This window comes from Anabrus simplex, chromosome 2 (assembly GCF_040414725.1).
Source record: "Anabrus simplex isolate iqAnaSimp1 chromosome 2, ASM4041472v1, whole genome shotgun sequence".
Taxonomy (NCBI): domain Eukaryota; kingdom Metazoa; phylum Arthropoda; class Insecta; order Orthoptera; family Tettigoniidae; genus Anabrus; species Anabrus simplex.
This window is the reverse complement of record NC_090266.1, coordinates 651,314,559-651,332,956: the sequence shown is the minus strand read 5'-3', so window position 1 is coordinate 651,332,956 and position 18,398 is coordinate 651,314,559. Positions and strand designations below refer to the sequence as shown.

The window sequence follows — 18,398 nt, the reverse complement described above, 5'->3', positions numbered from 1 at the left end:
AATATAAAAAAAAAAATTAAAAAGTTATCCTTATTGAAATGAAAGAACATATTATAGAATGAAGACTTACTTGTACTTTATTACTCATATTTTACTAGAATAACTTAATGTAAACATAATTACACATCATAAACCATCAATTACTGCGCGTTCATCTTTACAAATTCTGTTAGTTTCTTTTGCCGTAGTGATTGGGACCTACTCGAAGATGCAGTGTTAAACCAGAATCTCATAAACATCACATCAACGGGCGTAGTAGCGGAGTGTTGCTCGACGTAGCAAGTTCTAGGCGGCCGCGGCATCTGAATATGAGACTAGTATAACCCGTTACCGTATTTCAGCAGTTTTAGGAGACAAGTTTTAACCTAGTTTTAGTCGTTTTCTCCTCTACGGGTTCTTAACTACCCTACTGTAATTTTATACAGTATTTTATTAATGTAACTGCTAAATAATGGGCATTTCAAATTACAGCAACCGGGCGAGTTGGCCGTGCGCGTAGAGGCGCGCGGCTGTGAGCTTGCATCTGGGAGAAAGTAGGTTCGAATCCCACTATCGGCAGCCCTGAAAATGGTTTTCCGTGGTTTCCCATTTTCACACCAGGCAAATGCTGGGGCTGTACCTTAATTAAGGCCACGGCCGCTTCCTTCCAACTCCTAGGCCTTTCCCATCCCATCGTCGCCATAAGACCTATCTGTGTCAGTGCGACGTAAAGCCCCTAGCAAAAAAAAAAAATTTACAGCATGTACTGTATTGTAGAAACTATTTTCCTCAGACGTTTGAGGCGCTGACCTTCTGACCCCAACTTGGCAGGTTCGATCCTGGCTCAGTCTAGTGGTATTTGAAGGTGCTCAAATACGTCAGCCTCGTGTAAGTAGATTTACTGGCACGTAAAAGAACACCTGTGGGAGAAAATCCTGGCACCTAGGCGTCTCCGGAAACCGTAAGAATAGTTAGTGGGACGTAAAAACAATAACATTATTATTAGAAAATATTTTCCGGTTAATCCGAAAATTTCGTAATCCGAACAGACTGCGGTCCCAATTAGTTCGGATTAACGAGACTCTACTGTATATCCTCCTGGTCTAATATGTTCTGCATTTCAGCATTCGTCTTTATCCTCCAACCATTCTGGTCTTGAATTGGGCCATATATTCATCTAATAATCTTTCTTTCAAATATTCTTAATTTATTTGGGTCATCAACTAAAAGGTTCCAGGCTTCTGAGCCATATGTCACTACAGGTCTAATAAGGGTCTTATATATTTTGAATTTTGTAGGTTTAGACAACAGACGAGATTTAAATAATGTAAGATTTGCATAATAGGCCCTGTTTCCAGCTATTATTCTACGATGTATCTCCTAACTTATTCTATTATTGTGTGTCAACATGGTTCCCAAGTACTCAAAACTTTGTACATTCTCAAACTTATGCCCATTTATTGTCAGATTATCTTGACTTCTTCTGCCCTCTATAACAGTCCCATTCATATACTTAGATTTACTGTCATTCACCTCCAATCCCATCAGTTTTCCTGCTGCCTCCATTTCAGGAAATATTTCCTTCAAATATCTATCATTCCTGGCCATTAACACTACATCATCTGCATATGCACAAATTTGTTTAGATTTATATACAATATTTCCAGTATCCATTATTTTTTCAAGAACTTGGTTAATTGCCAGATTAAACAAAGTAGCTGAGAGTGCATCACCTTGTCTGACTCCTGTATTAAGAGCAAACTCATTTCCATTTCTTCCATCCACCATCAATTTTGCCCTTACTTCTCCTAAAGTGATTCTGAACATCCTAATCAGTTTCTGTGGTATTCCTATTGTCTCCATATATTCATATAGCTTATCCTTGTATATACTGTGAAATGCTTGTCTAAAATCTACGAACAACATATGTAGATCTATATTAAGCTCATAGCATTTTTCCATCGTTTGACGTACCACGAATATTTGATCTACTGTGCTCCTATTTTGCCTGAAGCCACACTGTACTTCATCCAATCTTTCTTCAGCATATGGAGTCAGATATTGTAATAGGATATTTGAAAATACTTTATAGATGATATTCAGTAATGTGATTCCCCTATAATTAGTGCATTCGTATTTATTTCCCTTCTTATATATTGGGAAAATTATTCCTGTATTCCACTCATCAGGTACCTGTTCTTCCTCCCAAACCTTAATAATCAGTTCATGTATCTCTCGTAGCATTTCTTTGCTACTATTTTTAATCAGTTCACTTGTTATTCCGTCTTCTCCTGCTGCTTTATGGTTATTTAATTTTGCAATAGCATTTTCTACATCTTTCAATGTGGGGGCATTTATCCATTGTTCTGGCTCACTCTGCTCCATATGCCTTTCACTTTCTTCCACATCTTCTCTTTCCTTGTTGAGGAGCTCTCGGAAGTATTCAGTCCATCTTTCACTTACTTTCTCTTCATTCTGTAATAGCTTACCTTCTTTATTCTTACAGCCATTCAATCTTGGCTTATACCCCTTCCTGAAATAATTAATTTCATTATAGAATTCCTTTGTCCTCTTCTGTAACCTTTGTGTCTCTATACTCTCTAGTTTCTTCTTAATCATGTCTCTTTTCTTTTTCTTACAGATGTTATTAGCTTCACGTCTGCATTTCTCATAATTTTCCCTATTTGACCTTGTATCTCTCTGTAACATTTTTGCTCTTGCTGCATTCTTCTTTCCAATCGCTTCCTCACACTCCATATCAAATCAAATATTTCTTTTCTTTTTAGCTATACCCAGTGTTTCTTGTGCCACATTTTGTATGCACTTTTGAACTTTTGCCCACCTTTCCTCTATTCCAGATACTTGTCCAATCGTCTGTAAAGTATTATTCATTTTTGACTGGAATTCTTGTTTTCCTTCTGGTTGTTGTAGTTTTTCCAAATTCTATTTCCTTCTTTCCGTAGGTTGTCTCCTCTGTCCTGTTGCCAATTTTTGTCTCACTATTGCTTTTACTAAATAATGATCAGAACTTAGCAGATACAGCCACCCTAAAATACAAGGAACCACCAGTAAAAAAAGTGTAATAGAGAAGTCTACAACTACAAAAAAGCTGACTGGGAACTACTATTATACCATCTCAGAAAACATCTACCCACCCTTTTATCTTTGAACACTATGGACATCAATTCAGTGAGTGTGGTCTAGATGGCAAGAAATTTCTTTCACTGTGTTGACAAAGCAGTGCCTAAAGTGAAACTCGGTACTAAGAAAAATCTCCATGGATCACAAAATAATCAAAATGATACACAAAAGGAATGCTCATCATCATCATTTCCCTTTATCCAGCTGTAGGAATGCTCTTTACAGGAAAATGGAAACAGGATACAAGCGATCTTATGTAGGGCAAATACAAATGCGTGAGGAATACAACCAAGCAACTCATCCGCGAAGAGTACAAAAAATACATACACAAGATTAAGTGGCAACAGCAAAGACATGTGGAAATTCCTGAATAGAAAACATGGGAAATCAGCACCAAGTGCATTATACTCTAATGGGACAACTGTTACTTCCCCCGGGGGCATTGCCACAACCTACAGGGAGAAATTTAAAGGGAACTTCAATGAGCCAGGGGAAAGTACAAATATGTACCCAAACACAACTCAGCCATCACTCCTCTCCCACTCCAACTTTTACTTCACGGAGTACGAGGTAATTAACAACCTTTGAAAGACTCTATCACATGCTGCTTCTGAGCCAGACAACATACCTGGCAATTATTTTAGTGCAGTGCGCTGAAGCATTTGCCCCCTTCTTTTGCACCCTGTTGAACTTATCAATTAACAGTGGCTGTGAACCCAGTGAATGGAAGTGTGCAAATGTAGTACCAATTTTTGAAAGTGGAGGAAGAGATAACATTGATAATTTTAGGCCAGTGACAATAACATTGCTCATTTGTAAGAGTATGGAGCAATTAGTAGCAAGGAAGAACGTGTTTGAATTCTTACAGGAAGGAGACCTGATCAGCTATACGCAGCATGGATTTCTCCCGGGGAGTTCTTGTGCAACCTTCTTAACGAAAGTCCTCGATGACTGGCAGTGTTACTTAGATCAACCAGATGTGATTCAGGTAGACTGCATGTCACTTGATTGGAGCAAAGCCTTTGATTTTGTGCCACAGAAACGACTTCTGTTAAAGCTACAACAGCTTGGTATACGAGGCAGATTATTGATGTGGGTGAGGTCCTTCCTGGAAGGTCGAACACAGTTTCTTGTTGCTTTAGAAGCACCACAAGCTCTCAGCTACACACAATTCTCTTGCAGCCTCCCTATTTCCATGGTTTTCTGCATATGAAACTCTCTGCTTCTTGGATTACAATGTCAATCAAATCGGGATGAGGGATGTTTGATAAAAAATGGATATGATGCTTCTCATTTAACACATAATATTATTATAGCTGAAGAAGTATTTCATTGCATGGCTGTGTAAGAAGTATTTCATATATGGAAATAGTTTATATATTATGTTTCCTGATAGATCGTTCAAAGACAAATCAGTTTACGCCTCACTCATCTCTGCATAACATCTATATGACAAGTTACAACACATGGTAACTGACCTTCGACCACCAAGAACAAACCTTAAATAGTTGGCCATTTTGTAATGACATTATGGACATAACAGCAGTTACAGTAGTCACATCTTGTGTATATTCATCCATGTACTTTAAAATAAATCAAACATCCCTCATCCCAATTTGATTGACATTGTAATCCAAGAAGCAGAGAGTTTCATATGCAGAAAACCATGGAAATTGGGAGGCTGCAAGAGAATTGTGTGTAGCTAAGAGCTTGTGGTGCCAACACAAAATGATATTTGCTTCTAAAGCAACAAGAAACTGTGTTCGACCTTCCAGGAAGGACCTCACCCACTTGCAATTGAATTTAAATGAATAAAATAAAACAATCTGGAAATTTCAACTTGCTTATTTCTAATAAATGATAGACTTTTCATATAAATAACTCTAGTGATTGCACCCAGTACAGCCTACCACATGTTTTTCCTTCCATCTCTAGATTCATACTCAAGTCACAATGAAGCATTTAATATCAACAATGGCTATAAAAATAAAGAATCGCTAGCAAAATAAAGTAAGAAGGTGCGTGAAGCAAAAGTGAGGAAAGACAACCAATGAAGCCCAGCACACGCAGAAGCAAAACGTCAGCCACAATCCTGGAGTTTGCATATGAATCTACTGCACCATCAATTCTAACGTGCGCCCTGATTTTAAGAGGCAAAATTTGGCTATAAAGAGTGAGCATTAGATTAGAGTAAATACAGTGCATTGTGTATGAGTTGTCAGTACAACAGAATACAATCATGAATGCTGCTCTACCAGCTGTTGCTATTAATATTTCACTCAATAAGTAAAAAAAATTAAGACATCCAACAGAATACTTCGTGAACTAACTGGAAGTCTGCATGCATATGTTACTTTTACTAGTGAAAAAAAGAAAGAAAACTTACCATTGGCTATCTGTAGGGCGATATGTAAAAACTCAGCTTGTCCCAACACATGATTGTTACCTTCATCACTGTAAGCTGACACATCAGAGCGCGGTGAATGACATATCAGGAATTCATGAAGATCACCCTAAGGAAAACACAAATCAAAACCTTTAAAATGTTTAATCTTCACAATTTCAGTTGCAGTAATATTCCAGGACAGGATAAAAATATATGCCAAAATATATTTTCTAAATACTGAAAAGGAACCAACAAGTGTCAAACAAGTGTCAAGATTACGAAGATTGTGCCATGATTGCGAAGATCATGACCTTAATATTTCTTCTAATTAAGACTCATTTTTTTAAGTGAACATGTATCTGAAAAAGGGTTTTCACACACATTCCGCTGTCAGGTTCAAAAATTGGTGTTCACGTCCTAAATGAATAATGCACATTTCTTCTCAAGATTACATAATAGTGTCTTTCTGAGCAAAGCAGCTGTTCAGATGCTTGCCATCTCACCCAAGGACAGAGGATTACCTATCCTGTCCAAAATGCAGTCCTCAGTTTTAGAAGGATATTAAAATAACCCTCCTAGGACTAAAATTCCAGCATCTCTTTAAAATTATTAGCAGTAAACTATTTAGTTAGACAATTATTATTTATTATTTTTTTTAAATTTTTTATTTTTATTTTATTTTCAAAATCTTTCTCCACTTGGAGGCTGCTAAAGACAAAGTGCTGGGAGCCACTTCTACGTCATCCAATTCGTATTTATTCTTATAATACAGCAATGTAGGCAAGTAGATAGACTTCTCTTCTCGGTCCACTTCGTCTGGTTGGGCGGAGTGTGTTTTGAATCTTACTGTGGGGTCTAATATATATACTTTCTTCCCTTTAATTGCGATCATATTGATCCTTCTTGTGCTGCCAGTAGTAGTAGTAGTAGTAGTAGTAGTAGTAGTAGTAGTAGTAGTAGTAGTAGCAGCAGCAGCAGCAGCAGCAGCAGTCTAATAAAATACCTTCTCTTAAAGTTATTTCTATCTAAGGTAAAATATATGAAAATGTGACTAGCCTAAGGAATCACACCCTAATTCATTGCTCTCTTGACGGGTGTGTCACATAAGATAAGGTAACAATTTTTTAAATATATAATCCTTTCTTAGCGTTTATTAAATTATACTGATGTGCAAAACATTAATTTAATAAAGATTTCCATGTACTTGAGAAAGTCAGAGCGATCAGCACGTAATTAGTTTCCTCTTCATAATTAAAAAGCTAGATGTCAATACATGAAAAAACGACTAATATACTGATACACAGGGCATTTGGGAGATAAGAACAAATAACCTTACAGAAGGTAGGGATGAAAGTCTGCAGTTCCTAAAATATGATTATCTAAAAATTTAGAGAATGGTTTAACCGAGGGAGGAGCGATGTTTGTGAGGTAGGTAGTACCCAAGGTAACTACACTACTAGGTAGGCTGCTCCAGCGGTTAAAGCTCCCATTGGCTGGAGCGCTGTGACGTCACGCGATATGAACAATAGCGAGTAAGGTACACAGTCGCAGTACAGCAAGCCTGTCAATTCTCGCGTCTGTGAAACATCTCCCCAATCTTTAATCAAATAATAATCTGGTTTAGTCCGATTCGATAAGTAATGCTACTTCTAATAAATTTCAAAACAATACGAGTGAAAATACATTAAATTTCGTCACATGCCGAGCAGGTAGAACATCAACTATTAAATACATGACATATAATACGATAAGAAATAAAATATTGCCTGCAACTCAAAATGATTCATTTCTTTCCTGATGAAGTAAATATGTAGATCAAATGGCATAAGAAAATATGCATCATATCGACATCTTTATGGAATTATATTAAAATATTAATTACGTGTCAGGAGACTTAATTAGTTGATGAACCAGCCCAAAGCTTAGCCTTCTTACTGGCATATTTTCTCAGTGCTAGCTCCTTACTCTTTGCATTTAAATGTCGTATCCTAATAAATGTCCTGGTCCTTACATAGAGACAAATTATTTTTTCACGGAATAATGGAAAGTTTGACTTAATAATACAAATAAGAGTTTTCATTACGTTTTTGCATCTGGATACAGTCTGACCGTGCAACACAACAAATGTAATTTCGAACGGGGCTATGTTTTTTTAACAACTCATGACTGGGATTTTGAAATAACCGAGATCCAGTTACAGGTTTCTTCTCGCGGCAGTGAAGAGTTTTCTTTTGAGGCACTAAGAGTTTCATCAATTGAACGACACTTGAAAGGCAAATAACCCACCAGGTATTTTAGGGAATCTTGGATGATATCCTCATCTCCTACCGACTGACGTGAACTCTCCTCCCTTACCAACTCGGGTTTCAACATCCTTGACGAACATTTCAGTCTCTGAAGACTCGTCAACAATGTCAATGTACAGCTCATTTGTGACAAAGAGCATTAAATTTTCTTTGGACTCGGGTTCCACAATACTTGTCGATGGGCAATTGAAGTCTTTTCCGACCGACGCGCTTCCAGATAAAGGAAACGTATTTGCATTTCCCGAAAATAACAGCAGCCTAATTCTATTTCTCACTTCAAATGGAGTTGGGTTGTTATACAAAGCTTCAAATGGAGTTGGGTTGTTATACAAAGCTTCCAACACACGAACACGAGAGAAAAAGTTCCCCAAACAATCCTGGTTTATCAGTCTAAGTGGTTCACATAAACGTGTGTACGTAACATATGACATTGACAGGTGTATGATATAGACACAAGCATGGAATGAAACATCTGGCGACGAGGAACGTACGAATTCGGAAAACACCAAGACGAAACAACAACAGTGGAAGGACAGGGAAGGGAACTACCTACGTAAATTCATAATGGCTGACAACCAGGTATTACTTAAATGATAGCTGGTGTCCCTGTTGAAATTGTTAGGATTTCTATGTATTTCCACAGCTTCCTGTATAATCCTGGACCTGTAGTGTCCAGTGTGGGTAAGAGCTCGAGCATCTTGGAACATGACATCATGACCCGACGATAGAGCGTGCTCAACTATTGCTGATTTGTCTGGTTGGTTGAGACAAATATTACGTTCGTGTTCCTTGATACGGGTACCAATGGACCGGCATGTTTGGCCGATGCATACCTTACCACAAGTACAGGGAATTTCGTATACCCCAGGATGTAAAAGTGGGGATAATTTGTCCTTGGTTTTACTCAGACTGTGAGCAATTTTAGTGGCGGTGTCAAACACGGTTTTTATATTGTGTTTGCGGAGGACCTTGGCAATTCGATCTGTGGTGATGTGAATGTAAGGCAAGTAGGCACTTTCCTTCACTTCTTCCTTCTGTGAGCTTTGCTTGGTCATTTCTCTGGGATGCAGGGCTTTATGAATCTGCAAATTGCTGTAACCATTACCCTTGAACGCAAATTTGAGCGTGTCCATCTCCACCTGGATATGGGATGGCTCACAAATTCGTCTCGCCCTCTTGGCGAGTGTCGTGAGAATGCCTTGTTTTTATGTTGGACAGTGGTGAGAATCTGCATGAAGATAGTGATTTGTGTGGGTAGGCTTACAATGGATGGTATGTCCTAAGGAGCTGTCCCGTTTCTTTCTTACTAAAACATCCAGAAAGGAAGGCATCCGTCCGACTCCATCTCCATAGTGAATTTTATTGAAGGATGTTGCTGATTTAGGTGGTTTAGAAATAGATGAAGTTTCTCAGGACCTTCTGTCCAGACCACGAATGCATCATCAACATACCTCCACCATATCATAGGTTTGATGGGCGCCGAAGCAATAGCTTTCTTCCTCAAAAGGCTCCATAAAGAAATTAGCCACTACGGGCGAAAGTGGACTTTCCATAGCCACTCCATCTGTCTGTTCGTTAAAATTCACACCCCACAAGAAATAGCTGGAAGTAATGCAGTGATAAAATAGCTTAGTAATGTCCTCAGGGAACAGGTGTTCAATGAGAGACATGACCGAGTCAATCGGCACTTTAGTGAACAAGGATTCCACATCGAAACACACCAAAAGTGCATTAGGTTGAAGGGTTAGGGTTGACAGCTTGTTGATGAAATATCAAGAGTCCCTGACGTATGATTCAGTACGTCCTATGTGTGGCTGAAGCAATTTGCTTAGGTATTTAGGCAGAGTATAGGTAGGAAAATCTATCACACTAACAATAGGTCTGAGAGGAACATCTTTTTTTATGGATCTTAGGCAATCCATGAAATCTAGGTGGCACTGCATCCCCCGGGGACAGAGGTTTTGCCTCCTCTTTTGGAATTGAAGATTGCCTTAAGAGCTTGCCGGTGGCGTTTGACACACAAGTGGTGGGGTCATATGAACTCAGTCTGTAAAAAGGCTCCGACAATATAGCCGAGATATTATTCTTATACTCATCAGTGTCCATAACCACTGTCGCATTACCCGTATCAGCTGAGAGAATGGTCAGTTCAGAATCATCCCTAAGTTCCTTCAGAGCTCTCCTTTCGCCTCTTGTTAAATTGGGCGCAGGTACAACAGCGAACCTTATGAGTCTCACACATTTCTGTCTCAACTCCTCAGCCTCATCCGTAGGTAGTTTGTGGATGGCTGCCTCAACGGAAATAATTAACTCCTCAGTGAGAATTTTAGAGGGAGCGACAGCGAAATTAAGACCCCTAGCTAGAACTGCCTCTCCTTCCACTATTGTTATTTCGTCTTGGTGTTTTCCAAATTCGTACGTTCCTCGTCGCCAAATGTTTCATTTCAGGCTTGTGTCTATATCATACACCTGTCAATGTCATATGTTATGTACACAGGTTTATGTGAACCACTTAGACTGATTCTATGGTTCAGTCAGTGTCCGCTTCGAACGCTAGCATTGTATCGCGTCCTGGGAGCCGTCTAGTGACGAATGAACTACCATTTCCACTTCTATTATAACGTCTAGATTTTAAAGGGTCATTGTTTAAGAAGCCTTTCTCGTGGACAGTTGAGATTTCTTCTGAGGATGCAGAGCACATTTCTCTGCAAAACATTTTTACCTTATTTTCTTGACACGGCATAAGCCCAAAAGCCTATACAGTATCATGTCTATAAGTACGGGCTGTGAAAGCATCAATGGCAACAAATCCTGGTTTAGGCGCGATGTTAGTATTGTAATGGTTATAGCGTCCGCCATGCCAACTTGCTACAGGCCGAGCTCGTCACCCATCGCCCCACCCCCCTTACGCTCGTTCGCGCCAAACGCGAGCAACATTTAAGTGCTGGGCCGGCCCTTCTCTCTTCTATCCGTGGTCGCGCCGCATGGGACGACTGAAATTACTCAACTATTAATCTGGAGTCTTCTATATCACGAGTTTATTATTAATTTATTTAAACGACCTGCCTGCAGTGAGTGAGAGTGAGTTAGTGAGTGAGCGAGAGCGAGATTGAGTTTGCTGGTGTGAGTTAGCGAAGAGCGCAGTCAGTGATAGCCTGGGCTGAGATGTCAGCCTGATGGAGTATCTGCCTGTTGGAGCTGAGGACTCATTCCTGTTTCCCTGGTGTGTGTGTGTGTGTGTGTGTGTGTGCGCGCGCGCGCGTGCGTGTCTCTCTCTCTCTCTCTCTCTCTCTCTCTCTCTCTTGAGGCCGGCTGCTGGAGAAGAACCTGGGGTGTTCTGGAGCAGCACGAACGGAACACTTGGTGCCGACGTGTGCAGACTGCGAACGGGGTTTGACGGATTGAGTGAACAGCGGATACTATCCCGACCTGCGAGACTGACATGTAGGCTGTGGACCGTGACAGCGCTAACGAGTGTGACTGAGTGGCTGAGTGAGTGTAGTGTAAATAATCGATGACTCTGTGTGTGTGTCATTGTAGATGGAACATAAGAGAAACTAAGAGAGAGAGAGAGAGAGAGAGAGAGAGAGAGAGAGAGAGAGCGCGCGCGAACTGTTTAAGTGTGCAACTGTGTACGTGTGCAAGTTGTAAGCTCGGCTATCGTCTCTGTGTGTGTAAATCTGTAATTGTAGTGCTTAGTTAATAAATCTTAGAAATACGATGCTATCAGGTTCTGTACTCATTTATTTACTTATTTACCCTGCCAGCCCGTTACAGTATGTAAGAAATACTAGGCCCTTTCAGGTTCTCATAAAGTCAGCGTAAGGAATTAATTGAAATTACAAATCCCTTCTGAAAAGGTAGTAGACTTTCTTTTGCCAACCCTTATTTGGGAGATATTGTCCAGAAATCTTTACAGCGTATTTTCTTGACTGTGAAGATCAAGTCCGTAGCCACTTCTGAGTGGAGTTTTATGGTCCTTGGGGATTCTAGAATTTAATGCATCGAATACGTCATTAACCAATTCGAAGAACTCACTTTCAAGGTCTTTATGCAGGAAGTATTTAACCGCCTTAGCAGTACGCCGAGAAAACAGCTGTGCGGTTAATTGTACAGGTGAACATCATTGATATGATATGTTGGTGTGAAGTCCCCACTTTGTTGTGCTAACAATTTCTTGTATCATACCACTACGTAATTCAGTTCCATCGGGCAGCACAAGACCATCTAAGAAATGGTTCCTCAAAAGCTTTAAAAGATGAGGCACATCACAGAAAACCCACACTTTTCTTAATTTGTCTTCGGGATTATTAAAAAAAAAAGTGTTGGTCAAATTTACATTCAGCTCTTTCCACACTTCAGAGTTTTTCCCTCACATATCACATGCATGTTACGGCAACCACATTAATGTTGTAAGCTTCAATGTTTCTTATAATGTGCTGCAGAAGTTTGGCTGTCATGGTCTTGTCAAAGTCATAAAACACAGTTATTTCCATTGAGAAAACAAACCCCGAAACATGATAACAAAGACATTCCTGTACGGATCCAGTATTGCATCATCCATTGAATCGTAACAAATGGGAGAGTCAATATTCATCTCCTCAAAACTCAAAACAGCATCTTTTCCAGACCTTGAAAATTTACTGCACGAGACTTTAATAAATGGAGCACTTCCTTCAAAATACCAGGTCTGCATTTCAGTTTTTGTATCCACTTCTGCAATGTTGATCTAGCATGTAAAGGCGTGTTTCCCTTTCTAAGGTACGCATAAGCCTTCTTAGAAAGTGCCCTTAATGCAAGGGCACTCGCAATGTCTTCCGAGGACCATTTCACTCTTTTCTTCGCGCTTACAATACACTGTATCTATCCCGGTGTAAAACATTTTGAAAGTAATTTCTCTACCTCTTTTTTGATAACATGTTGTGTCACTTCGGGTGGTGTCTGTCGTCTTTTGACTGATACGAAATACCTTGGACCTCTACATTTATTTTTTAAGCGTGTCTTTCGTAGCCTTCAGCGTCACCAACGTAGCAGCATGCTTCCTCTTTAATCCTGTGACTTGTCTTTGAAGTTTTTCTATTTCCTTTTCCTTATTATCTTCAATAATTGAGTCTGTAATAGTTGACTGGTCAAGAGTTTCCTCTTCTTAGGGGATAATGTAGTCAGAGTACCCAAATTCACTCTCTCTGGTTTTTTTTAAGTCTTCTTGTGGTATGTGAAGTTATCTGAAGTCCCGTTGTGTTAAACTTTGTTGATTGTTTATACTGAGATCTCAAAAGTCTCCAGGATGCAAGAATTGCACTCCATAAAACAGTCTTGACACAACACCAACATATCATCAGCATGTCATGCCTTGCAACTCTGTAAACCAATCCTGCAGCATGAACACGACCAGTAAGAATCAAATGGTGGCACTTCACATACGAGAAGGTTAACGTATGACAAATAATAATGCTGCTGATTACCACCACCAAAGAAAGCTGGACAAAAGTAAAAAGGCTGCTCACCAAGTTGCATGTACCATTCTTGAAGAAAAACAAAGCCAGGACGATGACAGATCAACATGGCTACAAGGCTTAGAAAAGATGACGTCAAAAATAAAGTATGGAAGAGGATATGGTAAGAAGATGAGCTTCGCAATGACAAAACACCTTCTCACTGAATGCCTACAAAACAACCTCAATGGATGAGAAGTAGTTCAGGTCAGCTACGATAGCTGTAAGGTGACAGAACTTTATCGTATATTTGTACCTGATATGTGTGAAAGAGAATGCAACGTCTAAGGAAGGGATGACTTCCACACTTCAAAAGAGAAAACATCCAATGTTTCTACAGCATCAATGATGAAACAGGCAATTTGCTGGTAGACTGAAAAGAAGGGAGATAACATTGCAAAACTGTCCACAACATTCAGTAATTTCCCAGACCATCTACTGACTTCGATAAAGTATCACCTGCAAGTGTGATTCCCTTTCAAATATACTCTCTAGTTTCTATTTCCTTTACAGCCTACTCAACATTTCTTCTTCTTTCTCTATCCCCATATTCACACCTTTGGTGGGGTTGCAAGTGTGATCTGTGTCGTATGTGGATTTTGCGCGTTTTTTTAATGGCTGGATAGATATTTTCCTGACACCAACTCCACTTTTAAGCAATTTTACTGTTCTGCACATCTGTGGTAGTTGGCAGTATGGTGTGTTGTGTGTAAGTGAAGGAGTCTGTATTAAAACAAATATTCACTAGGAGAAGCCACAGACAGCTATGGGGTAACAGATTTCATTCAAACTTTTGCCAAAAAGAAACAGATACGTTTCTAAAAGCTTGTGCAATTGGCCATTATTTAATGAGAAAATTTTACAGCTTGTGTAACTGTTGGCAATTTTGTTGCATCTGTAGCACCACTGGTCTAGTGATCAGCATCCTCGACTTCCATGTGGACATCTCTGGTTCAAGGCCTCATTTTCTACTTTTTTTTATTTTCATCTCCTTTTCACCTTTATCATATTTTTCTTTGTCCATGGGGACTTATTGTTAGGAAATGCACAGATTAAATACAAAATGTATCATTACAAATATGTTTACTATCATCCTAGTGGTTATAAAAATAACAGGAAAAGTGAAGATTTGTCAAATCAGAAGTGGCACGATGGGACAACAGTAGAGGAGTTCACGATATAGCTTATATTTTAATCTGCACATTTCCTAGCCTGATAAAAAAAAAAAAAAAATTGAGGTGCTAGTGCACCTTGAACCTGAGATTCCCATGTTGAAGTAAGGGATGCTAACTACTCGCCCACCAGTGCTATGGATACTCCCACACAAATTGCCACCTTGTATGCAGGCTGTAAAATTTAAAGGGCTATTTTCTTGTTAAACAGAGGCCAATGATACAAATCCTCAGACACTTATCTGTTCATTTTTAACGTAGATAAACCTGCTGAAGTCTGAACAAAATAAGGCTTCCACTTGTCACCCCTGAACCAAAGGAATAAACCAGATACTGCTAAAACCTACAGCCCAGTTATAACTGGGAACCTCTGAACTAAAGGCTGCCCCAATTACAGCACCTCCCCTGTTGCTTGAACTTTCTCTGAGTATCAGACAGTTGGTAACGGCTGAGGTACATGAATGTGAAAACTGAAAAGGACATAAAGGATAGACGTAACTACATTAGGAAGTGAGGAGTGTAGATTGCACATTTTACAGTTGTATAAAGGTAGGTGTTGTGCTTAAGAAAATCATACTCATTTTTGGAGAAAGGAAATATAGCTACGAGAATAGTGGGAGCTTGAATGGTAAACAACTTCAAGGGAAAGGAGACAAGGCAGAAAGAAAGCAGGAACAAATTCACAAATTACATCTGCGAATGAAAGCAGATGATATTGGACAGAAAAATGAAGGGGCTGTTAATGCTGTTGAGATGGGAGACATTACACTGATCTCAAAGTTTGACAGGGCATTGAGGGACCTAAGTAGGAGTTGATCTACTCTGAAAATTACTAGTTGCCTTGGGAGAAGCCGGCACTGCAAATCTATTCTTCAATTAGTACGTAACCATCCACGTAGGAACAAAAGAGTGTTACTCTTTCATGTTTATACAGAAAAGGCTATATTCTTGTACCTCAGTTCTTCATCAATTAGAAACAGTATCTCAGGGGTTGTCCACTGATTCTTATTTGATCTTGCCTTCCTTTTTATACCGTATTTACGCGAATAATCCCCGCACCCTACTTTTAATCAGGCTCATTTTGAAAAAAAAAATGATATGAACTAAAATTCCTTCCATCGAAAGAGTAACATAGGCATAAACAAACATTTCATATCACTCCACGAGGTCCAGGTGGTCTTTACGCAAATATAAACGTGTACATTTACAGATATAACTGCTTTTCCCGAACATATTTGAGATGATAAAAATACATTATCACTTCTACAAAATATAATTGTCATGAAAATTAGCAAGTAGGCCTAGGTATTTCATTAATCTGAACTTACAATAGGCTTGATTCCCTGTAGATCGAAAAATACGTTGTCTCCTGCATCACTAGAATCATCTCCTAAATTACTTACATATTTGTCACACTCCACATCTAAAACACTTTTCACATGCGGTCATTTTTTATGCAGATATTAACACAACCGATGGTGAATAATTATTTTCGTGCAATGTATGCACTTTAAACAGACACACCAACAAACTCAGATGTTAGTATTGCGATATGGTAAAACCTCATTAATTCCAAGTTGTTGGGATGCAAAAATCGAACTTCAAGTTACGTGATTTTGAATCAATCACCAACTCGTACTTCAGAAATACCAACCCTTGTCGCGTCACAAAATATTCTAAAATCCGTTACTGCATGCAATTAACATCGATTCACAGTTTAAACCTTTCAAATGCCATGGAAAAGAACTATTTCCAAAAGCTATCCAACAAGGTGCATTTACGTTGTTTTTTTTTTGTTTTTTTTTTTGGTAGTGGCTTTACGTCGCACCGACACAGATAGGTCTTATGGCGACTACGGGACAGGGAAGGGCTAGGAGTGGGAAGGAAGCAGCCGTGGCCTTAATTAAGGTACAGCCCCAGCATTTGCCTGGTGTGAAAATGGGAAACCATGGAAAAACATCTTCAGGGCTGCCGATAGTGGGGTTCGAACCTACTATCTCCCGAATACTGGATACTGGCCGCATAACTCACTGGCAAACATAACCTCACGCAAAGAAAAAAAAAAAGACGAGGAAAAATCTATGCTGGCTCCCCTGTGAAAGTACTTTACTCATTGGATTACTGCACTGTATGCATTTTAGATGCCTTGTACTTGCATGGAAAGTACCCAATGCCATTAAAACATCGTGGTTTATTGAACATTCCTATGACGAGGGGAGGAAGTGGAAAGTCTCTCGCTTCCATCTGCATTGCAATGCAGGACAATAACTCTATCACTGTACGATTTACCGCCATGGCATTTCTCTTGTAATTCAGAAATGCTAACTCTTGCCGCGTCACAAAGTATTCTAAGACCCATTAATGCATGCATTCACCTTTATTCACAGTCTAAATCTTTCAAATACTACGGAAAGAACGATTTCTGAAATGTATTCAACGAGGTGCATTTACATTATTCAAATAATGCACATGGATAAATCACTGCCGAACATAACCTCACGCACCGAAAGAAGAAAAACACGACTCAAAGATCAGGACAAATTTTGCTGTCTCCCCTGTGCAAGTGCTTTATTTTTTGGATTACTGTACTGTTTGCATTTTTAGATGCCTTGTACTTGCACGGGAAGTACCCAACACCCTTAAAACACCATGGCTTAACAAACTTTCCTATGACGAGGCGAGGAAGTCCTTCGCTTCTGTCTGCATTGCAAGAAAGTACAGTGACCCCCATCTCCTTTTAAAAAGTCTGTTTGGGCTAGGCATAAAAAAAATGCATTTCATTGCAATTGACAATATTGTGCGTTGCATACGAATTGATTATAATTATGAGGCACACCTTTTCGCCAACTGTCAGCATCGCCACGGTTCGCAGATTCTGCTTCTCCGCACACTGCCTGTTACATGATATTATGGCATTTCTTAAAATGCTGAAAACAAAAGAACTATGATTTACTCAAACTTAGCAACTATGAAACACATTGTCGACACACCTAAGTGAGTGAAAGTGTGAAAAGCTAGCCCTGCACGTTCCGGAAGACGCATTCTATTGTGACAATGAAAAAAAATTGAATTTAAATTATTGTGTAAAAAAACTATTTTATTTAAATTTGAAGGCATTTTTAAATTAAAAGTATGAATTCCTTTTCATTTAAATATGACATACAACGGCAGTTTTCTTTCATCTGCAATTAAAGCATAACTGTACACCCTATATCCGAAACTAGGTGATCCAGGAGCGTGTTGCCAACCTTGACGCAAATAAAACCTGCACCCCAATTTCATGCCTAAAATTATTTTTAAAAATATGCGGGGATTATTTGTGCAAATACGGTATTTTCATTAGCTTTCCCTAGTAATTTTATTTCTGAGGACTGTCCTCTCTTCATCTAATGTGTTTCTTTTCACCCCTCTCCATTTAATCCTTCTGCAACACATTACTTGAAAGATTCTCTCAAACACTCCGACACTCAATTCTGTAAGTACTGTATTTCATAATCAACAAGTTGTGACTGGAGTGCATGTCTTCACGAAGGTCTTGAAATTCAACAGTGAATTCTGAACCTCCATCCAGCCATAATGAAGCTTATTTGATATCTTCCAGCATACCCAATTCTTTTACATACTGTGACATTTTAGGTCTACTGTAATTGGCAGTTACTTTTATGTGACCGGACTGTACGCCATGTGTTCCGCGCAGAGTGTTTGCAGCGGAACCCAAAGGGATGACTTTCATTTTTTCCCTTTCTATAACCTGTTGAGGGGTGAAGGACAGTGTTATCACCGCAAGAGAAGACGGGAAAAATTTTAATACTGCTGAACTCTCTATCCATGAGAAGTATTATATTCAAAACCTTTCGTAATAATACAACTTTAGATTCGACGTCATAATAAACATTCTCCAACAAGTGTGCATAAAAGC

The 18,398-nt window shown here is 39.2% G+C and overlaps 1 protein-coding gene across 3 annotated transcripts in view; it reads right to left on the bottom strand.

Moving 5' to 3' along the window:
* Positions 1-18,398, bottom strand: part of LOC136864314 (tyrosine-protein kinase transmembrane receptor Ror) — a 245,381-nt gene that overhangs the window by 54,693 nt on the left and 172,290 nt on the right. For all 3 annotated transcript variants that reach the window (XM_067141132.2, XM_067141130.2, XM_067141131.2), the window contains one exon: positions 5,507-5,633. In XM_067141132.2, the coding sequence (XP_066997233.2) occupies positions 5,507-5,633 (127 nt within the window). The remainder of the gene's footprint in view (positions 1-5,506; positions 5,634-18,398) is intronic.